This window comes from Bos indicus, chromosome 5 (assembly GCF_029378745.1).
Source record: "Bos indicus isolate NIAB-ARS_2022 breed Sahiwal x Tharparkar chromosome 5, NIAB-ARS_B.indTharparkar_mat_pri_1.0, whole genome shotgun sequence".
Taxonomy (NCBI): Eukaryota; Metazoa; Chordata; class Mammalia; order Artiodactyla; family Bovidae; genus Bos; species Bos indicus.
Genome location: NC_091764.1, coordinates 30,110,957 through 30,137,233, shown reverse-complemented (window position 1 = coordinate 30,137,233; position 26,277 = coordinate 30,110,957). Strand labels below are relative to the sequence as shown.

The 26,277-nt window shown below is 41.6% G+C and overlaps 2 protein-coding genes across 3 annotated transcripts in view; both read right to left on the bottom strand.

The window, feature by feature from the left end:
* NCKAP5L (NCK associated protein 5 like) overlaps nt 1–10,338 on the bottom strand; it is a 51,563-nt gene extending 41,225 nt beyond the window's left edge. Inside the window, exon 1 of one of the 2 annotated variants that reach the window (XM_070789149.1) lies at nt 10,201–10,338. The gene's annotated coding sequence lies outside the window, so the exon portion shown is untranslated. The remainder of the gene's footprint in view (nt 1–10,200) is intronic. The other variant, XM_070789148.1, reaches the window with a different exon arrangement.
* BCDIN3D (BCDIN3 domain containing RNA methyltransferase) lies at nt 4,952–10,478 on the bottom strand. The gene is made up of 2 exons (XM_019960619.2): nt 10,201–10,478; nt 4,952–6,261 (listed from the first exon to the last, which is right to left on the bottom strand). Exons 1-2 carry the CDS (start codon nt 10,432–10,434, stop codon nt 5,617–5,619), a joined length of 879 nt encoding a protein of 292 aa, XP_019816178.2. The 5' UTR covers nt 10,435–10,478; the 3' UTR covers nt 4,952–5,616.
* Nucleotides 10,479–26,277: the final 15,799 nt, after the last annotated feature.

Sequence of the window (26,277 nt, the reverse complement as noted above, 5' to 3'; positions counted from 1 at the left end):
TTCTGTCATTCCACCTACTGTGGTCAAATCTCCCTTTGCCTCCCTCTTATAAGGACACTTGTGATTACATTTAGGGCCAACTCTGATAATCAGGATTAATCTCTTGATCTCAAAATCTTTAATCAAGATTCTTACTCGGCACATCTGTACACATCTACAAAGTCCCTTTTGCTATGGAAGGTAGCATCCGCAGGTCCCAGGGATTAGGATGTGGACATTTCAGAGGGACCAACATGCAGCCTGCCACAGCCCCATATATATTTCTTCACCTTGCCTTGGTGAAGGGAGAGAGCATCAGCAGGGTCACAAGGTTGCAAAGTGTTCTTAAATTAAGATCGGCAGAGAAGTAGGTAAACTCACATCTGTAATCACTGCTATCATTGTTCGACCATCATAACAATCACTCCCTCCCAGCATTGCTTCCTATAAAATGTTCTGTAAGCTGAAGCTACATTCCTATTACTTCCTCACCTTAAAAAAAAATTATTTGAAATAGTAAGATGCATGTTTTCTAGAGACGAGATGTTTTTCTCATAAGCCTTTGATCTAACAGGCATGGTTGTGATCCATAGCATGTTTAGAAGATAACAGCACTTTGGTTTAACCATAACCATATTTTGCCAATTACTTTCATATCGTTTAGCTCATCTGGGCATAGGAAAAAGGTCTTGGTATTTCAGTTGTACAGATGAGTAAACTGAGGCTCAGAGAGGTTAAATGAATTGAATAGGGTGGTCATACAATGAGTTACTGGCAGAGCCTCATTCCAAACCTGATATTCTTTCCACTGCACTATTCCTAGGCCACACTCAATGCCAGATTGCTGAGAAGGACCTTACCTTTGGATTTTAATACATCCTGGAGTAGGCCTTGGAATCCCTACTTCCTGAGCATGAAATCCACTTTTTGGAGGTCCTATCCAGAAGTCAAAGCTAGAGGGAAGATTGGGAGTTTCAGAAATTCAGGGAAAGGTTATGGATGCTGGCAAGTCAAGAGTACAGTGAGGGTAGTTAGCACTTACGGAGACCTATCAGGGTGTCTATGTTTGCGAAATGCACTTATTTAACTGGAAGGCGGCAGCAGCAGGGTACTGAGTATTAAACCTAGAATTAGGCCTGATTTCTGTGAGGGAAATTCCAAGAACATCAGGCATAGCTAAGAGTGGCCTGGCTGGGTCTCTTATTCCCAGGTCTGAACACATAATTTGAAGCAGCATAGTAACTCCAAAGCATACGCTCTTTTACACTGTTTTTTGGGAATCTCTTCTCAGTCTTGATTTCTGTGACATTTCAAGGCATAGTAGCCAAGGCCCAGTCTCCACAACTACACTGCTGCTGCTAAGTCGCTTCAGTCGTGTCCGACTCTGTGCGACCCCATATACGGCAGCCCACCAGGCTCCCCCGTCCCTGGGATTCTCCAGGCAAGCACACTGGAGTGGGTTGCCATTGTCTTCTCCACCGCAACTACACTGCCTAGGTTCAAAACCCAGCTCTGCCGCTTACAAGGTGTGTGACCTTGGGAGTCACCTGTGTGACTTCAGTCAACCTGTGTGTGCTTCAGTTCTCACATCTGCAAAATGAGGATAATAACAGTATCTATCCCATAGCGTTCAGGATTTAAAAAACTATGTTGTCTGGCATATGGTGCTTATTATCTTTTTCTGTTTTCTTTTTTTCCTGTTTCTAACCAGACCTCTTTTGGTTGTTCCTTGTTTTCCTCACTCAAAAACTATTAGCAGCCCTCAAACCTATTACATCCACCTATTTTTGGAATTTACTACTCATTAAATCTCAATCATTCTATGTGAATGACTTCCAAATTTTTGTATCTAGTCTTTATTTGCTCCTCTCTTCCAAACTATCAATAAAGGCCTTGGAATGAACATCTTATTTCAAATATATATTTGGGAAACATTACTCAAAAATCCATGCCAAAGGCTAAGCATATTTTCCTCTCAACTTTCTAGTTTCCCCATTTTTAGTATCCTGGATAGTCTTTTGCTCATTCATAAGTCTCCGTTTTCTTCTCAGTACTTGAATTTTGGTGTATTTCTCTTTTGTCCACTCATATCTTCATTCAACAAGTAATTCCTGGCTGCCTGCCATGTGTCAGACATTGAGTTAGGCCTAGATATACAAAAATAAGTTGAGCTTGAGGAGCTCAGTCTCCTGGTGGTGAGGAAGAGGCATCAAAACAATTATAGTATGATGAGGTAAACACTGGAATAGAGGCTTCCATGCAAAGTCCTCACTAGAATATAGTAACAAGTTTAAGTACTATAGTAGTTGGGGAAGATTTGAGAAAATGTAACATCTGAGCCATCTTTTAGGACAAACAGTTGAACCACACTGCAAAGTGGAAGAGGGGGGAGAGCAAAGGCAAGCAGGAGTTTGTGCTATGAAGTTCAGTTCAGCACAGCTGATGCATGGAGGAAAGGCATGAAGACTAGCACTGTCCTATACAACTTTCTGCAACAGTGGGAATATTCTCTTTCTGTGCTGTCCAATAATCTAGTCACTAGTCCATATGGCCACTGAACACCTGAAATGTGGCTAGCAGAACTGAGGAGCTGAATTTTAAATTTTATTTATTTAATTTAAATAGCAAGCAGCTACCTTACTGAACAGTAGTCGTTAGGCGCTGGATAATGGACAAGACTCTAAGCACCTGGAAACCACTGAAGATGTACCTGGAACCTTTGGTAGGCACCAGCCACATGGATGGAGTAAGTGGAACTTATACATTATTGGTAGAATTTACTGGGCTGTATTTCAATGTGGGAAGTATAAATGAGGAGAATTAACTGAAATTTGTAGCTTGAACAATGAGTGGATGCCAACAATTGAGAGGATTAGGTTTGGAATAAGGGTAGTGAGTTTGCTTTGGGGATATGTTGGATTTGAGGTGCCAGATAACTGTCTAGGGAAGTGTTAGTTACTCAGTCATGTCTGACTCTCTGTTACCCCATGAGCCCACCAGGCTCCTCTGTGGAATTCTCCAGACAAGAATACTGGAGTGGGTTGCCATTCCCTTCTCCAGGGGATCTTCCTGACCCAGAGACTGAACCCAGGTCTCCTGCATTGCAGGCGGATTCTTTACTGTCTGATCTATCAGGGGAATGTGACTACAAAACAGGGAAATATTAATCTGCAACTGTGGAGGTGGGGCTTATAACTATTGGGGGTTGTCAGCGTAAAGGTATTGGAACAGAGGAAATCACCCCAGGAAAAATGTGTAGAAGAGGACTGGATGGACACTAAGGAACCCCAAGCGTCACAGTATGGTCTGTATCAACTTGCGTAAGAATCATATGGGGTACTTGTCAAAAAGATTCCTCATTGTAGATGTATCTAATGCCACAGAATGTATAGTTAAAACTACATTTTATGTTACATTTATTTTACCACGGTAAAAAAATGCAAAAAAAAAAAAAAAAAAAAAGTGCCCAAACCCCAAATCAAACCAAAATCTTAAGCCCCATTTCTGACCTGAATCACTGTTTCTGGAGATGAATCCAGGACTTCCAGGGTAATTCTTATACAAATTAAAATGTGAACCAATTGCTTAAGGGACAGAGAGAAACTAAGAGACTGGAAGAGAATAAACGGGGAGAGGTACGACAGAAACCAGGGTGAGTGGTTCAATAAGGAAGGAGGCAATAGTGTTGAACGATTCCATGGCTCAGGAGGAAGACTGAAAAAAGGCCTCAGAATACGGTGTTCAGGTGGCCACTGATGAATGAGAGGAGAGGGAGGAGAGGCTGTGGCATCCGTTCTTTCAAGGGCTTTGCGTATGTTTGGTGGTGAGGAGATGGAGGGAAAGACTGCATAAGGTTGAGAGGGAGACAGGACAAAGGAAAAGTTGGTGGTTTTGAAGATGAGAGAGAACTGAACATGTTGGTAAGTGGACAGGAAGGAGTCAATGAGGCCAAAGGACACCAAGAGGATCCTTAATAAAATACAATTTGGGAGGGGTAGTATAGGTTGGGATCAGGAACTTAGGCAGAGGTTATTTGGGTAAAAGATTACTGGGTAAGTTAGAAGTGAAAACAAGGGAAGAAGAAGGGTTCAAGACTGAGGGCAAGAAAAGACTTCCTGACACCGCAAACAAGAATGGCACTCGGTGGTGGTTAGGGCACCTGCGTAGATTAATGGAGCAGGAAGAGCCAAGAGCCTGCAGAGGGGAAAAGTCTGCAAGAGTCACGAGGGTAAAAGTGATCAGAAGCAGCAATATAAAAAGACCGAGAAGTAGTATTGGAGTCTAATTGAGATTGGAAATGGCACCAACCATACAATTATCCTGCACAAAATAGAAAAATTGGTTTTCCTAAATGAAGGTTTTGGTTCCATCCTCCTATTATTTAGGGATTGCTCTGGCTTCTGCTCCCTCATGCATAAAGTTCAAATTCCTTAGTAGGAACTTTTCCTAACTTCTTCAAGAGGTCCAACCTCTAATTGGTGGTTCAGACTCTCGTTCCCTTTTCCTCCCTCTTATAACATCAACTCTGAAAACAGGATCTTAGGGATTTTTAAACTCATCAAACCAGTTTCCCTTCTTAGCTAGGTGTTTTGTTTTTCTATCTTCTCTCCACCAAATCTGTTTCTACCTTCCACTTTCCCTTGGAATAGACTCATGGATGTTTTAAAAATTGACACCTGTCAGATATCAGTGACACCTGTTTCATAGCACAGATGCTACAGCCAGCCAACTCCAGGCTGCATTTAGTATACGCTTCCCTGCGAATATTCCCATCCCCATAGTGGTATGTACCTCCATGCTGGTGTGCTTTGGCAGAGGTCCCTGACAAAAAAGTCCAAAATTTACTTACTCACTGGCATGTTTTCTGCTTTGAGCTTGGGTGAGGTTCTTTTTCTTGAGCTGAAACCTCCAGGGGAAGAGTGGTTAAAGGCATAAGTTTCTTTTCTACTCCAGATTCACAGGGTATTCTCAATCATACTCAAGTCACTTTTATTATATATAATTGTATATACTGTATACAATCCCACTTCATTCATTTCATTTGTACCAGTTGAATTTTGAGTTCATGATTTAAATCTTTTAAACACTTTGTAAATGCTAGTCAGTGTATCTTGGCTAATACTGTATCTGTGACTGCCATGCTCAGCCTGGGCGTGCTGGAAACTTGACCTGCTCTGGAAAGATATTTTTCCTACCAAAGCTCTCCTTTAGACAGGCCAGTGACTTTTCTTTCCAGACTGTATTGTGAGGTTTTGCCTCATAGACAGGATAAGTCTAGAAGAAAGCCTGAAGAAGGCAGATCAGATTCAAGTAGCCCAGGGAACAGACACATTCTAAGGCTAACCTTGTCTAAGTTTTCCTAAATAATCACCAAAAGCAGCCCCTTCCATATCCCAGAAGCACTTTCTCTAGGTTACCTCCTGCCAGACAGCCCAGGTCATTGCCCCTCAGACAGTCTCCTCAGGGATCATCCCCCAAAATGGGGAACAGATAATAATTTGTTTAGTTCCATGTCCCAGAAACAAAACTTCTGCCAGGTTTGGAGGCTGCCTAACTACCAGGAGTTAAGGAGAATGAACTTAATTTTTATATAAAACTCTTTCAATATCTCTATCCTGGTCTTACCGCCCTCCCATCTCACTCTCTCCAGAATCTTATTCTGTTCCTTTCTTTTCCTTCTTCTATCAGCGACTCAGGGATCGGATGAGTCTCTGTGGCTTGTTTTGTCCTGAAGAGCAGAAGGCTTCGGTCCCATTTGGTGTTGCCAAAGCAGCATACTAATTCCATGCCATGGTCCTGGGTCAAGATCTGCACAATCTGGCTGGCCATATCACCTCGGATGGCCAGGGAGCGGAAGTGGTCAAAATCATGGAGGCCCAGCTTCCGGAGACGCCTTGCAGCTGCCCGGTAACACTTCCAGGGCTGTGGCTCCACGAGGAGGTAGCGGCATAGGGAAGAAAGGTGGGCCAGGAATTCCCACAGGCCTTGGTCCCCATGGTTCAGGTGAATCCACATGGTTACTGACATGCAGAAGCCAATATCAAAAACTGAGCGTCCAAACTGGCTCAAAAAAGAGCTCAGGAGAACTTTCCGGGTCCTTTGATTCATGAAGTCCAGGGTAATAAAAGTCAAACCATCAGGAAAAGGGCATTCTTTTTCAGCTCGTTCCACCAGGACTGGATCTATGTCACAGCAGAGGAGATGGAGTTCTCTTGAGGCATCTAAGCAGGTCTCCCCATCATGTAGGGAAAGGAAATGTTTGTATAGAGCCACACTCAGATCCTAGAGGAATCCAAAAGAGCTTTGTCATTGCGGCTCTCAACCAGTGAATGGAAGAGAAACCTGTATCTCTTAGACTCTCACTGAATCACCTACTCCTAGCTTTATGGGATGTAAGGTTCTTAAACTATAGCCTAAGGAGGTTGCCCCCCAAAGTTTTCCACAGAGCCCTCCAGGGGTCTCAGGCTGTAATGCATCATCTCTATACCTTCCTGATACTGATGGGTTGCATGGTTGAAAGTTATAGCCCAATGGATGCAGCAAAGGAGTCCAGAGCTGTATTTTCCAGCTTAAGTAACATGCTTTTTTTTTTTTTTTTTGAGTATCTCATACCCCAGGGAGGAGCAAATATTTAGGAGGCATAATAACCATGCTCCCTGCCAGGAAGGTGAGGAAGAGAGCAAGCACCATCTCATAAAAATCTACTTCTCAGACTTGTGGTTGGGAAAGTCTGGATTGCAAAAAGTCCTCATTCAGCCTTCACTCTGCATCTTCAGTTTTACTACATGTCTTACACTTCACCACCCCCTTTTGAGACTTACTCTGCTTTTGTATCCATTATCCCCAAAAGTCACTGCAGACCTCCTTCTAGCTAAATCCAATTATTTGTGATTTTCATCACCTTAGCACCTTTTTGACTCTTAAGTCACTATCTCCTTTCTCTAACTTTGACTTCTATAACCATTATAACTAACTCAAATTTGTGTTCTAATCTGTTTTTTCCAAGGCATTTTTCTATTCACTACCTCATTTGCTCTGTGCAACAATCCTATGAGGATAATATATAAGGCCTTCGTGCAGGTGAAGAAAGTGTATCTGGAAACAACCCAGATGTCCAATAATAGTAGCAGGGATTAAGATGGTATACCAGATAGCAATTAAAAAGGAAGGAATTCAGCTTAGTGCAGCAACATGGATGACTCACGCAAACACATAATGCCGAATAAAAAAGCAGGACACAAAAAGAAAATATATGGCAAGCTTCCATTTATATGAAGTTTGAAAATGTATAAAATTAAACTACATTGTTTAGGGATACAAAAATAGTAAGCTATAAAAAAAGCAAGGAAACAATAATAATAAAAGTTGAGCTCTCTGGGTAGAGAGGGGGGTTTATGAGCAGGGAAAGGCATATGGGAGACTTCTTGGGTGGCTGACATTTTATTCTTGATACAGACACTAGTCATCAAAGTTTCTGCTTTATAATAATTCATAAAGTGTGAATTTGTTTTGTGCACTGTTCTCTATGTGTGGCGTAGTTCACACACACACAAAAAAGACCCCTGTATTTTAAAAATTATGGTTCACAGGGCAGTCCAATGTCACATGGTTATTACATGGCAAGATTTAGGCAACATTAAGGTCTTTACTCCATAACAGGCATCTCATACTTTAGTAGGCATTCACATCACCTAGGGATCTTACTAAAATAAAAATGTTAAATTAGTAGATCTGGGTTGGGAACTGAGATTCTGTATTTCTGATAAGCTTCCAAGTTATGCTGATGCTATAGTTCAAGGACCACATTTTAAGTAGGAAGATTCTATAGTATTCTGCTTAAAAATTTCTTCCTCTCTCTGTATTTATTTGTTTCCCTCCTCCTAGCTGATCTTGGGTGTATCAGATTAAAAAAAAATCTTTTGACCATGCATGCATGGCATGTCGGACCTTAGTTCCTTGACCAAGGATCAAACCCGTGCCCCCTGCACTGGTAGACTCTTAAACCACTGGACCACCAGGGAAGTCCTGGGTGTATCCCATGTTTGATCAGTCATTTTCATCACATCAGTCCCTCCTCTAAGACATCTCTTAATACTCTCCATCCTTATTTCTTGAATCTTAGAGTCCCCAGGAAGCTTAAAAAAAAAATACAGACTCAAGGTCTCAATCCCCAAGTGTCTGATTCAGTAGGTCTAGAGTAAGGCCTAGTTATTAAGATTTAAACAAAGTAGCCCCCAAATTATGGCACATCTATACAAAAAAATATTATGAAGCTACTAAAAAAGAATGTAGTGACATGAGTGATCTCCAAATTACTAAATGAAGACCAAGATGCAAAACAGTGTGCTATTATTTGTAAAACTAGAAGAGGTGAGATATTTATACATACACAGATGTCTGTGTACACATAGGCCACATACTCAAGAAACTATAAATTGCAGTTGCCCTTGTGTACAGGAAGAGGCTTTCCTGTTGCTCAGACATAAAGAATCTGCCTGCAGTGCAGGAGACCTAAGTTCAATCCCTGGGTCGGGAAGATCCCCTGCAGAAGGAAATGGCCACCCACTCCAGTAGTCCTGCCTGGAGAATTCCATGGACAGGCTTAGGAGCCTGGCAGGCTACAGTCCACAGTCACTCAGACACGACTGAGTGACTATCATCATAGGAAGAGGAGGATGTAGGGTCAGGAGTAGAGACTTGCTATGTATCCCTTTGTATTTTGAATTGGGCGGGGGGGGGGGGGGGGTCTTGCTGCTGCTACTGCTGCTAAGTTGCTTCAGTCGTGTCCGACTCTGTGCGACCCCATAGACAGCAGCCCATCAGGCTCTGCCGTCCCTGGGATTCTCCAGGCGAGAACACTGGAGTGGGTTGCCATTGCCTTCTCCACTGCGTGAAAGTGAAAAGTGAAAGTGAAGTCGCTCAGTTGCGGCCGACCGGTAGCGACCCCATGGGCTGCAGCCTACCAGGCTCCTCCATCCATGGGATTTTCTAGGCAAGAGTACTGGAGTGGGGTGCTATTGCCTTCTCCGGGGGGGGTCTTATCAAGTATTAATACAAGAATCTTTTCTTAAGTGCAAAATAATAAACTCCCTAAATATATAGCCAAGTTTAGGAACCACTGCCCTAGTTAACTGCAACCATGTCTTGGCTCCTAAGGTGCACATATAGCACTTTCAACTTTAAAATCTATTGTGGTTTCCTAATGCCTTTCCTGAAACCTCAAATCTTATATCCAGTTTCTCTTTTCCACTGCTTTCCCCCTCTGATTTCATATATCATCACAGAAGAGAAATGTCTGCAAAGGATAGTCAGACACCCATCTCTACTCATTCCAGCCTTTAGCCTGTGTCCAAATGTAAGCACCCCCCCTGCCCCGCTCCTATTTACCAGCTGTGTCCCTACAGCCCTCAACCTTCTACTAAAGTCTCTTCTGCCTAAGGCCAGAAACAGGGTAAAATTTTCCTTACCCCTTCCCCTCCTGGTCTGGAAAGGAGTGACGGTACTAACTTTGTGAAGCATCTGTAATCATAGGGTCAGAATGCCTGCTCCTCTAGGATATCCTAGTTACTACAAATAGGTGTTAGAGAGACGCTCCGCTGTTTTGCTTGTGGTCTGACTATAATCATTCTTATGCCTAAGAATACTTTGTGGTAAGAAAATGTGGCAAAGCCTTCCTCTAACAGGATGCTTTATTTTCTTTCTCGATCTTCTCCACTGTCCTCAGCCAATTGATTGCTTTTAAAATATCCACTTGGCTCTGCACTGTTTCACACTTTTCTTAATTTCACGCATGATTCTGTCACCCCCAGCTCATCTCATCCAGTAAACCAATCCCAACTCCACGCTTCAAACGTGAGTCTCAGGCAGCCCCCCTCTCTTCGAGCAAGTCGCCAGCCACGCTGGACAGGAGGCAACAGCCGGAAGCCCAGACACTTTGGCCCTGCCCACCCGGGGTTCGGTCGAGACGCTGCAAGTGCGGAGGCGGGGCGCAGGAATTCCGAACGTACTTGAAAATGATTCCTCCCCCAGATTCCTAAGAGAGATGGTGTTAGGACCCCGAGGGTCCTGTAGCAGCAGCGAGGGGTCGAACGCTAAACCTTTAAACTCATTTTGGGAACGCTGTGAGGGGTGTAATACCACGCCCAGGCCGAAAGTCCAGAGGACTTGAAAGCTGCCAACCTCTCGGCTCAACCGACGTCCGATCCCTCCCCCGGCACTCACCCCGGAGTTACACCCCACGTCGAGCCCCAGGATCGGCCTTGTCTCGGGACTCTGAGGGAAGAGCCAGCGAAGCAGCTCCGGGGGTAGGAGGCGGAGCCGTTGCTCTGGAGGGTGGAAGCGGGAATAATGAGGGAAATTTCCGAACGGGGCTGCCCCGGGTTCCAGAACGCGCGGTTTCTCTTCCGCCGCGGTCTTCTCAACGCCCCCCGTGGCCTGCTCCGTGGACGCCGCCATTAGTCTCAGTCTGGCCTCTGAGTCCCCTCGGAACCGGAAATCTTGAACCTTCAGGCCGCCCGGGCTCCAGCGCGCTTGCGCTGAACGGCAAAGGGACTGAGTATAAAGGCGGCCTCCCATGGGTGAGAGCGGGAATAGGGGGTTTGCGTTGCCTCGTGGCATCATCGCCATAACCTAGGAGGTGGTTAGTAATATTATTCTGTTTTTTGTGTGTGAGAAACAAGCGCAGAGAGATTGAATGACTTGCTGAAGCCAACGGTCTACCCAGAACAAGGCATTTATTGGGATTTGGAAATCTGTTTTGGTCTAACTTCCTTCCTTTACAAATGCATAAAGTGAGACCCAGAGATTAGAAATTACTTGCTTAAGGTTGCACGGGAATATATGACCCAAGAACTTGCACCCGTTCATCCTGTGATTCCAGGAAAGGGTAGCTAGAAACTGTTGGTCACTTGAGGTGCCAGAAGACCCAGATAGCCCAGCCTGCCACGTGGGTCAGGTGGACAGGGGCAACTGGAGACTGTGAGCTCTTGAGAGGTAAGGACTGTGCCTTAAGAGCCAGTACATAAGAGGGCTTAACAAACGCCAGACATTTTTCTAAACTTTTTACAGGTAATTTGTTTAATCCTCACACCAACCCTGTGAAAAAAGAACCATAACTAATATCCTTTTTATATAGGTGAGAACATTGAGGGACCACAAAGTTAGTAATTTGTCCAAAATGAAACAGAAATGATAGCACCAGGATTTGAACCCAGGTACTTTGGTTCTGGAGGTTGTATTTGCAACCATTATGTTGTTCTCAACCTGAATCCCCTTTTTGTTCAGTTGCTCACTCATGTTGGACTCTTTGCAACCCCATGGACTGCAACATGCCAGGCTTCCCTGTCCTTCACTGTCTCCCCGAGTTTGCTCAAACTCATGTCCATTGAGTGGATGATGCCATCCAACCATCTCATTCTCTGTTGCCTTCACCTCCTGCCCTCAATCTTCTCCAGCATCAGTCTTTTCCAATGAGTTGGCTCTTTGCATCAGGTGGCCAAAATATTGGGGCTTCAGCTTCAGCATCAGTCCTTCCAATGAATATTCAGGACTGATTTCCTTTAGGATTGACTGGTTTGATCTTGCTGTCCAAGGGACTTTCAAGAGTCTTCCCCAACGCCACAGTTCAAAAGCATGAATTCTTCAGTGCTCAGCCTTCTTTATGGTCCAACTCTCACATCTGTGCATGACTACTGGAAAAACCATAGTTTTGAGTATATGGACCTTCATCAGCCAAGTGATGTCTCTGCTTTTTAATGTATTGTCTATGTTTGTCATAGCTTTTTTTCAAGGAGCAAGTGTCTTTTAATTTCATAGCTGCAGTCACCATCTGCAGTGATTTTGGAGCCCAAGAAAATAGTCTGTCACTGTTTCCATTGTTTCCCTCTATTTGCTATGAAGTGATGGGACTGGATCCATGATCTTAGTTTTTTATATGTTGAGTTTTAAGCCAGATTTTTCACCTTTCATCAAAAGGCTCTTTAGTTCCTCTTTGTTTTCTGCCATTCAGGTGGTGTCATCTGCATATCTGAGGTTATTTTTATTTCTCCCAGCAATCTTGATTCCAGCTTGTGATTCATCTAGCCTGGCATTTCATATGATGTACTCTCACTGCAGATAGTAATTGCAGCCGTGAAATTAAAAGATGCTTAGTCCTTGGAAGGAAAGTTATGACCAACCTCGATAGCATATTCAAAAGCAGAGACATTACTTTGCCAACAAAGGTCCGTCTAGTCAAGGCTATGGTTTTTCCAGTGGTCATGTATGAATGTGAGAGTTGGACTGTGAAGAGAGCTGAGCGCTGAAGAATTGATGCTTTTGAACTGTGGTGTTGGAGAAGATTCTTGAGAGTCCCTTGGACTGCAAGGAGATCCAACCAGTCCGTTCTAAAGGAGATCGGTCCTAGGTGTTCTTTGGAAGGAATGATGCTAAAGCTGAAACTCCAGTACTTTGGCCACCTCATGTGAAGAGTTGACTCATTGGAAAAGACTCTGATGCTGGGAGGGATTGGGGGCAGGAGGAGAAGGGGACGACAGAGGATGAGATGGCTGGATGGCATCACCAACTCGATGGACGTGAGTCTGAGTGAACTCCAGGCGTTGGTGATGGACAGGGAGGCCTGGTGTGCTGCAGTTCATGGGGTCGCAAAGAGTCAGACATGACTGAGCAACTGAACTGAACTGAACTCTGCATATAAGTTAAATAATCAGGGTGGCAATATACAGCCTTGATGTACTCCTTTCCCAGTTTTGAAACAGTCTGTTTTTCCATGTCTGGTTCTAACTGTTGCTTCTTGACCTGCATACAGGTTTCTCAGGAGGCAGGTAAGGTGGTCTGGTATTCCCAACTCTTAAAGAATTTTTCACAGTTTGTTGTGATCCACACAGTCAAAGGCTTTAGTGTAGTCAATGAAGCAGAAGTAGATGTTTTTCTGGAATTCTCTTGCTTTTTCTGTGATCCATTGGATGTTGGCAATTTGATCTCTGGTTCTTCTGCCTTTTCTAAATCCAGCTGTGTATCTGTAAGTTCTTGGTTCATGTATTGCTGAATCCTAGCTTGGAGGATTTTGAGCATAATCTTGCTAGCAGGTGAAATGAGTGCAACTGTATGATACTTTGAACATTCTTTGGCATTACCCTTCTTTGAGATTGGAATAAAAACTGACCTTTTCCAGTCCTGTGACCACTGCTTAGTTTTCCAAGTTTGCTGGCATACTGAGTGCAGCACTTTAACACGATTAAATCTTTTAGGATTTGAAATAGCTCAGCTGGGATTCCATCACTTCCACTAGCTTTGTTTGTAGTAATGCTTCTTAAGGCCCACTTGACTTCACTTCAGGATGACTGGCTCTAGGTAAGTGACTGCATGATTGTGGTTATCCAGGTCATTAAGACCTTTTTTTGGTACAGTTCTTCTGTGTATTCTTGCCACCACTTCTTAATCTCTTCTGCTTCTGTTAGGTCCTTACCATTTCTGTCCTTTATTGTGCCCATATTTGCATGAAATGTTCCCTTGTTATCTCTAATTTTCTTGAAGAGATCTCTAGTCTTTCCCATTCTGTTGTTTTCCTCTATTTCTTTGCACTGCTTACTTAAGAAGGCTTTATTATCTCTCCTTGCTGTTCTTTAGAACGCTGCATTCAGGTGGGTATATCTTTCCCTTTCTCCTATGCCTACCATAATGCCTGGCCCAAGATGCTTAATAAGTGTTGAATGAAAACTCAGTATCAACAAATGATATTGGGAAGACTGGATATTCATATGCAAAAAGATGAAAGTGGATCCTTATACAAAAATCAACTCAAAATGGGTTAAGGACTTAAATGTAAGACCTGAAACTACAACAGCAAGGAAAAAAATCACAGGGGAAAGACTTCAAGACTGATTTTGGTAATGATTTCATAGATATGATGTCAAGAGCACAGACAACAAAAGCAAAAATAGACAATTGGAGCTATATCAAATTAAAAACTTCTATACAGCAACAGAAACCATTAACAGTGAAAAGGTAACCTATGGAGTGGAGGAAAATATTTCCCAAGCTACTTATCTGATAAGGGATTAATTTCTAAAATATATAAGGAACTCCTACAAATCAAACAAAGCTAGTGGAGGTGATGGAATTCCAGTTGACCTATTTCAAATCCTGAAAGATGATGCTGTGAAAGTGCTACACTCAGTATGCCAACAAATTTGGAAAATGCAGCAGTGGCCACAGGACTGGAAAAGGTCAGTTTTCATTCCAGTCCCTAAAAAGGCAATGCCAAAGAATACTCAAACTACCGCACAATTGCCCTCATCTCACATGCTAGTAAAGTAATGCTCAAAATTCTCCAAGCCAGGCTTCAACAGTACGTGAACCAAGAACTTCCAGATGTTCAAGCTGGTATTGGAAAAGACAGAGGAACCAGAGACCAAATTGCCAACATCCGCTGGATCATGGAAAAAGCAAGAGAGTTCCAGAAAAACATCTATTTCTGCTTTATTGACTATGCCAAAGCCTTTGACTGTGTGGATCACCACAAACTGTGGAAAATTCCTAAAGAGATGGGAATACCAGTCCACCTGACCTGCCTCTTGAGAAATCTGTGTGCAGGTCAGGAAGCAACAGTTAGAACTGGACAAGGAACAACAGACTGGTTCCAAATCAGGAAAGGCGTACGTCAAGGCTGTATATTTTCATGCTGCTTATTTAACTGATATGCAGGTACATCATGAGAAACACTGGACTGGATGAAACACAAGCTGGAATCAAGATTTCCGGGAGAAATATCAATAACCTCAGATATGCAGATGACGTCACCCTTATGGCAGAACGCGAAGAAGAACTAAAGAGCCTCTTGATGAAAGTGAAAGAGGAGAGTGAAAATGTTGGCTTAAAACTCAACATTCAGAAAAATAAGATTATGGCATCTGGTCCCATCACTCCATGGCAAATAGATGGAGAACAAATAGATGTTTCTAGTGAAAACATTTTTATTTTTGGGGGCTCCAAAATCATTGCACATGGTGACTGCAGCCATGAAATTAAAAGATACTTGCTCCTTGGAAGAAAAGCTATGACCAACCTAGAGAATATATTAAAAAGCAGAGACATCTCTTTATCAACAAAGGTCCATCTAGTCAAGGCTATGGTTTTTCCAGTGGTCATGTATGGATGTGAGAGTTGGACTATAAAGAAAGCTGAGCGCCAAAGAATTGATGCTTTTGAATTGTGGTGTTGGAGAAGACTCTTGAGAGTCCCTTGGACTGCAAGGAGATCCAACCAGTTCATCCTAAAGGAAATCAGTCCTGAATGTTCATTGGAAGGACTGATGATGAAGCTGAAACTCCAATACTTTAGCCACCTGATGTGAAGAACCGACTCATTGGAAAAGACCCTGATGCTGGGAAAGATTGAAGGCAGGAGAAGGGGACAACAGGGGATGAGATGGTTGGATGGCATCACCAACTCAATGAACATGAGTTTGAATAAACTTCGGGAGTTGGTGATGGACAGGGAGGCCTGGCATGCTACAGTCCATGGGGTTTCAAAGAGTCGGACACGACTGAGCAACTGAACTGAACTGAAGTGAATAAATCAAAACCAAAAAAAAAAAAAAGACTTAGTAACTTGATTTTTTAAATGGGCAAAGGACTTGAACAGACATTTTTTCCAAAGGAGGACATACAAATGGCCAACAGGTATATGAAAAGATGCTCAACTAGTCATTGGAGACATGCATATCAAAATCACAATGAGATATCACCTCACGACTATTTAGGATGGCTATTATGAAAACAAAAACAAAAGACAGGAGCTATTGGCAAAGATGTGGACAAAGTGGAATGCTTGTGCATTATTGGTGGAAATGTAAAATGGTGCAGCCTCCATGACAAACAGTATGGATGTTCCTTGAAGAATTAAAAATAAAACTACCACATGATGCCCACAATCCCATTTCTGGGTATTTATCCAAAAGAATTGAAATTAGGATCTTGGAGAGAGATTAGTGCTCACATTCTCATTGTGACACTATTCACAATAGCCAAGATGTGGACATGACTTAAATGTCCATCTACAGATTAATAGATAAAAGAAATGTTAATATACATACAATAGAATATTATTGATCTTAAAAAAGAAGGAGGCTCTACCATATGCGACAAAAGGGATGAACCTTGAGGACATTCTGTTGTTGAGTCGCTAAGTCGTGTCCGACTCTTTGAGACCCCCATGAACTGCAGCACACTGAGCTCCTCTGTCCTTCACCATCTCCCAGAGTTTGCTCAAATCATGTTCGTTGAGTCAGTAATGCTATATAACCATCTCATCCTTTGCTTTCCCTCTTCTTCTTTTGCCTTCAATCTTTCCCAGCATCAGGGTCTTTTCTAATGAGTCAGTTCTTCACATCAGGTGGCCAAATGATTGGCACTTCAGCTTCAGTCCTTCAAATGAATATTCAGGGTTGACTGCCTGTAGGATTGACTGGTTTGATCTCCTTGCAGTTCAAGGGACTCTCAAGAGGACATTATGCTAAGTGAAATAAGCCAGTCATAGAAGGACAGTTACTGCATGATTCCACTTACATAAGGTATCCAAAATCAAACCCATAGAAAGAGAGAATAGTATGGTAGTTGCCAAGGGCTGGGGTGAGGGAAAGCAGGAGTGGCTAGTCACTGGTATAAAGTTTGAGGTATGCAAAATGAATAAGTTCTAGAGATCTGTTGTACAACATTGTGTCTATAGATAGCAATATTGTACTGTACACTTAAAAACTGGTTTCAGGGACCTCCCTGGTGGGTCCAGTGGTTAAGGCTCCATGCTTCCAGTGCAGGGCGTGAGGTTTCAATCCCTGGTCAGAGAACTAAGATCCTACATGCCACATGGTGTGGCCAAAAAATTAAAATAAAATTGAGTCTTAAAACCAAAAATGAAATAAAATATTTTAAAAACCCTGATCTAATGGGGTGTGATGTGGGTTAGTCTCTCAGTTGTATTCCACTCTTTGCGACCTCATGGACTATAGTCTGCTAGGTTCTGCTTATGTTAAGTATTCTTTCTGCAATGAAATAAAATAAACCCAAACCCCATAGAGGATGCAAGTAGGCAACAAAAGCCAGGTCTGTTTTGGGAAAACGGAAAAGGAAGAAAGAAAGGAACTGAACTGAAACAGACCTGTTGGAATGGAGCTAGGCAAAATGTGGGCTGAACCAAAGATAAGAAAAAAACAGAGCTGGTGAGAAACTGGGTGGGAGTGGGGCAGGATGAGGCGTTCGCCTCGGTAGCGGGTTCAAGTCAGCAGCCAGGATGGCCCAGAATGTACAACAGCTTCAGCCAGGGGTCTGCAAAGGTGGTGTGACTTCTGCCCACCTGGCCAGTCATCTGAAAGGGGCCTCCGCTTCATGAAGCCAGTGATATGCTGAAACTCTTCCAAGGACTGAAGCATGACTTCTGCAGACAGTGCCGGAAAGTGCTGTCAGAGATTAAAAACAGGCCCTGTCCCTTTTCCTCTCAATTTTTACTTCACATTTTCATCTCTGTCTGATGTATCAGATAGAGAGGACATAAGTTAATGACCAAAAGTCATGGTGGAATTGTGTTAACTACAATATTCTTCTAGAAAAAAGATGGCGTTGGAGGACAGCAGCAGCACCATTTCTCTCCCAAGTGTTCCACAGATTTTGGTAAGCTGAGATTACCCCTTTTTGTCACTAGATGACGCTAGCACAAACTCTTGACAGTCCTTAATTTTCAGAGAGCAGGAATCGCATTTCTTCTGTAAGCACTTTTTCTGTTGTTTGCCTGTTTAAACACAGTGTATATATATTTGCTAGTAAAGAGTTTAATTTCATTAAGGACATGGGCATGGCTTTTGAGTTTTCAAAACATTGTTCACCTGAAAAGAAATAGGCAATAGTCCTAGGTGGTGAATGGGAGGCTCCCGGTGATCCCGGGAGCCTCAAGAAGCAAAGACAGAAGTGGCCTGCTAATGTTACTGGGGACCTGAAATGCCTCAGAAGTGAGCCCATAGACATTTGAATTGGACTCACTCTGGGCACTTTTTGAACCTATCCTCATTTTTCAGAGCCCAGTCAGCCTAAGTGACCTGACAATACTCAACCTGAGCCTGAGTAGTCAGCCCTCAAACAGCTGTTGTTGTTCAGTCACTAAGTCATGTCCTACTCTTTGTGACCCCATGGACTGCAGCACTCCAGGCCCCTCTGTCCTCTGCTATCTCCTGGAGTTTGCTCAAAATCATGTCCGTTGAGTCAGTGATGCTATCTAACCATCTCATCCTCTGTCACTCCCTTCTCTTTCTGCCTTCAGTCTTTCCCAGCGTCAGGGAAATAGCTGTGATAGCACCTAAGATCATTCTCTCTGCTGTAGTTGGTTAGATTTTGATGTTTACCCAATTGTAGGGGTGGGTTTGGTGACGTAATTCCCTGATGGCTCAGTGGTAAAGAATCTGCCACTGACTCTTTAGAATTCACACATTCAAAGAATCTGCTGCAATGAGGAGATGAGGGTTTGATCTCTGTGTCGGGAAGATTGCATGGAGGAGGAAATAGCAACCCACTCCAGTATTCTTGCCTGGAATATTCTCCCATAGACAGAAGACCCTTGCAGTCTGTAGTCCATAGGGTTGCAAAGAGTTGGACACAGCTGAGCTTGCACATGCACACAAGCATGTAGTTTTTAAAGAAAAACAAATTACAAACATAAAGACAGATGTGAATATGAATATTTATTTACAATGAGAAAATAAATCACAACAAATTATAATTTTTAAAAATCTGAAAAATACTACAAAGATCACAAAAATCCCCATAATAGTTGGATGAATCAAAATGCTAGTCATATTTGAATATTACTTTTTTTCTTACATTTTTGGGCTGTATATGCTTTGATTACTTCTTCATATGATAATTTGAAAAGGAAATGGTAATCCACTCCAGAATTCTTGCCTGGAAAATACCATGGAGAGAGGAATCTGGTGGTCTACAGTCCATGGGGTCACAAAGAGTTGGACATGACTGAGCGACCAACACTTTTATATGGTAATGATTTGATAACAGCATTTTACTAAGAGGAATAGAAAGATAATTTAGTCTTTTCTTAGCTTGGCAGAAAAAATTTGTCTTTATTGTTTGATCATTTAGAAAAATTTCTTTCAAGCTCATGATTCATGATTGGCAATGTCATGTAAATGTTTAGGTTTGTTATCAAATTGGGAAAAAAAACTTGATCAAGTTTCTTTCATCTAGGAGCTAGGAGCTATATGATTTCAGAGCTTTTCAAATTTTCTTGTGCAGGGATTAATTGTAGATACATTCTTCAAATTGACTACACTTACTGGCCAGTTCATCTTTGAAGACCTCGTTGCAAATGGTGTATTAGAGTTATTTTATTATCTGTATTGGTATTAGTAATTTGTGTCATCAAAAACTATAAAGATAGAAGTTTTGATAAATCATATTTTGAACAGTTCCTATGAAAGAGAGAAAAGAATCCATGGTACATTTGTAATACTGTGTGCTGTGTTATTGCATATACTGATGACAGAACAAAACTTGTTTTGACTGAAATCAATAAGGACAGAGTCTTCTGCTTGTATTTTTATATAGATGAGGAATAGAGTTTTCTACAGATCAGCTTCTGGCTTCTTCATACATTTTCTTTCTTTTTTTAATGTGTTTATTTTTCCAGTATATATTCTTTTAAATTAATTTTTATTGGAGTATAGTTGATTTATAATGTTGTGCTAGTTTCTACTGAACAGCGAATTAAATCAGTTATACATATATCCTCTCTTTTTTAGATTCTTTTTCCATATAAGTCATTACAGAGTGTTGAATAGAGTTTCTTGTGCTATACAGTAGTTCTTATTAGTTATATATTTTATAGGTACTGGTGTGTATATGTCAACCCCAGTCTCCCAATTTATCCCTCCCCCCCTTTCCCTTGGTAACCACAGATTTGTTTTCTGTATCTGTGACTCACTGAGTCAGGAAGATCCCCTGGAGAAGGAAATGGCACCCCACTCCAGTACTCTTGCCTGGAAAATCCCATGGACGGAGGAGCCTGGTGGGCTACAAAGAGTAGCCCATGGGGTCGCAAAGAGTTGGACATGACTGAGCAACTTCACCTTCACCTTCTGTGACTCTATTTCTGTTTTCTAAATAGGTTCATTTGTACCATTTGTTTTAGATTCCAAATATAAGCAATATCAGAAAATATTTGTCTTTCTCTGTCTGACTTTGACATCATACGTTGTCAAAACTTGATTTTCTTCTACTCCCACACGCTTCTGGTACCAAGTGCAGTAGGTCATGTTTAGATCTTGATTTGACCTCTGGTCTTGCACCCTCAGGTCACAACTTCAGGTGAGTCAGAGTTGTGGATGGATAAGAGATTCCTGGAACTACTCCTTCATCTGGGCAGCAGGTAATAGCCATAATAGGTCAACTATAAATAGAAGTGACTGTAGATTATGTGAATAGATCCCAAATGGAGTGTATCCCTAGCTAAACTTCTCTTAGCTGGATTCCAGGAAAGCCTGTAGCCATTCCAATGTTGTCTAACACAAGAGGAAGTATGAAGGAGGGGAAGTCAAAGTGGAGATAGCTGTCTTAATCAATTGAAATTAATCAACTACAATAGTAACTGTTTCAAGTTTTATAAAATCAAATGATCTTGTGAATGTACAAGGGCCTTGGAAGGGTCCTGGGTCTGAGTGAGGACCCTGAAGGTTGAGTTTCATTAGTTCCATAGTAAATCCATCTTTGCCCTGCTCAGAATATGTATCCAAGCACATATTAACATCCAAGTTAAAACGAAGCAGTATATGTAGAACTGGAAATATCCAAGTTAGGAATCATTCGCATGTATAATGGCATCTACGGCCTCCCAAGGAAGCTTGTGCTCCTGACATCCTGGCCCATGGTCCAGCCCATCCTACCCAGCCATCCTATCCCTCTCTAATCATGCCCCAGAGCCTCTGCTCAGTCCCTGCTCTCCCACCTCATCACTCACTGCCTCAGAACTGAGGGTTAAGCGGGAATCTAGACATATTTTAAAATATTGAATCTGTTTTACCACAGAAACCATGTTCCAACAAGGGACTCATACTTGGACTTCTGGAACACAATCTATAAATGGAGAATTTGCTTTTATTATAGTTGAGAAATTCTGCAATTAATCCTTGTGGAGTTTTAAACCCCTTGGGAATAATGGCCATACAATTTATAAATGGAGTATTATAGCCAAAAGGCAACCGACAGAGTACTGAGTCTAAACCTCTCATTTCCAGGTGAGGAGATAAAGTCAATTTCTCTGAAGACAGAGATTAGTAAGGGTCAGTTAGGTGCTGTAACAAACAACCCCCAATCTTAGTGGCTTACCACAATAAAGACTTACTTCTCCCTCATGTCTCAATTCATGTGAGTCAAGAGTGGGATGGAGGGGGCCTCTGCTTCTCAGAGACTTCATGGACACATCTAGAAGCTCTAAAAAACATTTGGAAATGTTTCACTGAAGACAATAAACACATGAAAGAATGTTAAACATCGCTAGCCATTAAGGCAATGCAAACTAAGGCCACCAGCTATCCCTATACATCTATTAGAACAGAGAAAAATAAAAACATTGACACCAATCGCTTGAATTCTTGGATGCAGAGAAATTGGATCTGTCAAATATTTGTTGGTGAGAATGTGAAATGGCACATCCACTCTGGAAAAGAGTCAGGCACATTCTTAAAAACAACCAACCAACAACTGGAGTTAGGAAGAATGAAGACAGATATAGCTTTTCTTTCAGGGAGACAAAGTGTTCTAAAATTAGATTGTAGTGATGGTTTATTCACACCCTTTAAATATACAAAAAAGTGTTAAGTAGACAAATTGTGTGATAAGTGGATTATATCTCAATAAATCTCTTTAAAAAAAAAAAATGAACATGTACTTACCATATGACCCCAGCAATCATACTCCTGGGCATTTATCCTAGAGAAATGAAAGCTTGTATCCATGCAAACCCTCTACATGAATGTTCATAGTGGCTTTATTTGTTGTAGCTAAAAATGGAAAACAACCAAACGCCCTTCAGTGAGTGAATGGTTAAACAATCTGTGGTACATCTACAGCGTGGACTATTACTCAGCAATAAAAAGGAACGAGCTGCTGATACGTGCAGCAATTTGGGTGGACGTTAAAGCTTTATGCTGGGTGGGAAAAAAATCTCAAAAAAGTAAAAACTGTACACTTCCATTTATATAACATTTTAAAAATGGAAAAAATATAGAAAATGCAAAACAGACCAGTAGGGGTTTGCTAGGGTTAGGGATGATAGCAGCGTGGATGTGAGTATCACATGGTAGCTTAATGGGGATGTTTATGATGGTGGAAGGGTTCTGTATCTTGATTATCGTGGTGGCCACACGAAGCTATGTGATAACACGCCACAGAAATATATACACACGATGCACCCATGTTGATTTCCCAGTTTGGGTAGCGTGTCACTATATAGGATGTTATCATGGGGGGAAACAATGAAGAGTAGGGGGGAACCTCACTGTCCCTTTTTGTGACTTTGGTACATCTATAAATGTTTCAAAATAAGTTTTTAAAATATGAGGAATTATTGCAGAATCAATATAATTTCCTGAAAGTCCTGTTGGGAGTATAATAGATAAAAATAGTTTCGCAATGATACATAACATGGTACATTTTCAAAACATTGAGGACAAAGAGGAAATCCTACATGTTTCCAGAAAGATTAAAAATAAAACAAAAGAAGCAGGCAAAGGGTCAAGGATCATAATAGCACTGGATTTCTCAACAGCCATTCTGGCAGCCTACAAGACAGTGAAACAATGCCTTAAATATTCTGAAGGAAAGGTTATTTCCAATCTTTCATTCTGTACTCAGTCTAGTGATTAATGAAGTGTGAAGACAGAATGAAGACATTTCCAGACTTGCAAGAAGCCAGAACTGTTACCTTCAATGAACTATTTCTCAGGACACTACTGGAAAATGTTTTCCACCAAAATGAGATAGGAAACCAAGTCATGGAATCTAGATTGCAAGTTTCTAACAGAGGAGAGTGATGACGGGAATCCCCAGATTGGGGATGAAGGAAGATTCCTGGATAATAGTTGTACAGCGGGTCTTTAGAGTAACCAATGCAAGTTAGAGGATTCAGGACATTACAGGAGAGAAGAGGGGCTCAATAAGGTGAAACTGATATTATATCTAGTGTATCTGAGCATACTGAGAGAATGTTTACCCACTTAGGGGAGAGTTAAGAAATAAGTTGTTAATGGGGACATAGAAACTTCCCTGGTAATCCAGTGGTTGTGAATCTGCCTTGCAATGTAGGGGAGCTGGGTTGGATCCCTGGTTGTGAAACTAAGATCCTACATGCTGTGGAGCAACTAATCACGTGAGATACAACAAAAGATCCTGCTTGGTGAAATGGAGATCCTGAATGCCACAACTGAGACATGTTGCAGCTAAAAAAAACTGTTAAAAAAACTAAGCAAATGAAGAACAACTAACAACAGTGATTAACCTCCAGAAAAACAAAATATGCAAGAAAGGAAAATAATCATTGTGTACTACATAGCTCAGTGGTCACCAGGGTTTTGAGTCTTAACGATGGAAACATTAAATATTGATCAATCCATAATTATCCAAATCAGAAGAACTTGGGGTGGGGTGGGGAGGAGGAAGACTGTGTCACAAGTACATGTACATAGGCACTTCATTTCCTTCTCTAATTCTTTCTGTTTCTTTCTCTGACTGCCCTTTTCTCTTTTCAAACTAATGTATTTCCCAAGCTTTCTATAATGAATATGTATTAATTTTGTAGTCATAAAAAATAAAGATTATTACAAAGAAAAAATTAGGAACTGTGTCTATAAGCAGCCTCAGATCTTCTTCTAATTCACCTGGACTTAGCATCTGTGATTTTTCTAAATGCTGTTTGAGCCTACTTACATTTTTAGTGTGTCCCACTGCTTGAATATAATGAGTTCCACAAGGGCACCCTGCTGTGAAAAGTGTTCTTTCATAAAATCTTGTATTTTCCTTTATCACCTTTCAAATCCAAGGGACTCCTTGCACTCAAGAATTTCCTAAGGTGTATTCAGAATAATGTGCCTGAGGCAAGATCTGTGAAGGGAAGCAGTGGGAGAAGATATTTGCCAATGATATATCCAGTAGGGGTTGATATCCAAAATATATAAAGAACTCATACAACTCAGCAACAAAAACCCAAATGACCTGATTAAAGAATGGACAGAGGAGCTAAATAGACATTTTTCCAAAGAAGACATACAGATGACCAATCGACACATAAAGAGATGTTCATTATCACTAACTATTAGGGACATGCAAATCAAAACCACAATGAGATATTACCTCATGCTTGTTAGAATCAATAGCAAGGGAAGACCTAAGTGTTGGCAAGGAGGAGAAAAGGAAGCCCTTGTGCAGTGTTGATGGGAATGTAAATTGGTGCAGCCAAATATACTGAACTCAGTGTGTTTTCAAAATATTAAAACTAGAAATGATCCAGAAATCCCAGTTCTGGGTATTTATCCAAAGAATATGGAAATGCTAACTTGAAAAGATATAAGCACTCTTATGTTCATCACAGCGTTATCTACAGTAGCCAAGATATTGAACCTAAGTGCCCATCAATGGATGGATGGATAAAGAAGATGACACAATGGAATAGTACTCAGCCATAAAAGGGATGAAGTCTTGCCGATTGTGACAACATGGATGAACCTGGAGTGTGTTACGCTGAGTGAAACAAATCAAATAAACAAAGAGAACTACCACATGATTTCATTCATATGTGTAATATAAAAACCAAATCAAGCAAAATAAATGAGCAAACCAAACAAAAACTTGTAGAGGAAAAAATAGTAGTTACTAGAGGGGAAGGGGTAGTTCAGTTCAGTTCGGTTCAGTCGCTCAGTCATGTCTGACTCTTTGCGACCCCGTGACTTCACATGACCTCTCAACTCTAGCCTTGACTAGATGGACCTTTGTTGGGGTAGTAGTGGGGGCCAATTCGGTAAAGAGGATCAACTGTATGGTGATGCATGGAAACTGAATTTTTGGTAGTGAGCATGCTGTGTGGTATACAGAAGCAAAAATGTGGGGATGTACATATGAAACTTATATGTACATGTGAAGCTTACAGTTTATAATGTTATAAACTGTTATCTCAAAAAATCTTTAAAAAAATAAAAGAGGGAAGTAATTTGTGTGGGGATCAGTTGAAACTATGTAAATATTCTGTCCTAATGAAACTTTCACCTAAAAGCATTTTCATTTGATGATTGTTTCCCGAATCAATTATTCAGTTCAGTTCAGTTTCTCAGTCATGTCTGACTCTTTGTGACCCCATGGACTGCAGCACACCAGGTTCCCCGTCCATCACCAACTCCCAGAGCTTGCTCAAACTCATGTCCGTTGAGTCGGTGATGCCCTCCAACCATCTCATCCTCTATTGTCCCCTTCTCCTCCCGCCTTCAATCTTTCCCAGCATCAGGGTCTTTCCAGTGAGTCAGTTCTTCACATCAGGTGGCCAAAGTGTTGGAACTTCAGCTTCAGCATCAGTCCTTCCAATGAATATTCAGGACGGATTTCCTTAAAGATTGACTGGTTTGATCTCCTTGCAGTCCAAGGGACTCTCAAGAGTCTTCTCCAACACCACAGTTCAAAAGCATCAGTTCTTTGGCACTCAGCTTTCTTTATGTCCTGCTCTCACATCCATACATGACTATGGGAAAAACTGTAGCTTTGACTAGATGGACATTTGTTGGCAAAGTAATGTCTCTGCTTTTTAATATGCTGTCTAGATTGGTCATAGCTTTTCTTCCAAGGAGCAAGCATCTTTTAATTTCATGACTGCAGTCACCATCTGCAGTGATTTTGGAGCCCAACTATGTCACTGAATCAATTACTACTTTATTACAAAATGTAAATTTTCTGATTATCTCATTCCATCTATATTTATTTGTGGGCAGTTTACCATAAGGAAAAGCCATAACATATATTTTAAAAAATAAAAATGGGGATTATTGCCGGGGTCCAGCCCTAGAAGGATCCAAGGGTACCCTCAGGATGGACGGCGTCGGTGAATGAATGACACGGGGAGGCCAAGTTTCGGTGAGCGAGGCCCGTAGCTTTATTTTCAAAAGGAGCTTTTATACCCTAACTTGTACGTAGAGGGAAATGAAAGATCAAGGTCATGCAGAGTCAGCCCAAACACTCCAGCAGTTTTGCCCTTATCGAAACCAGG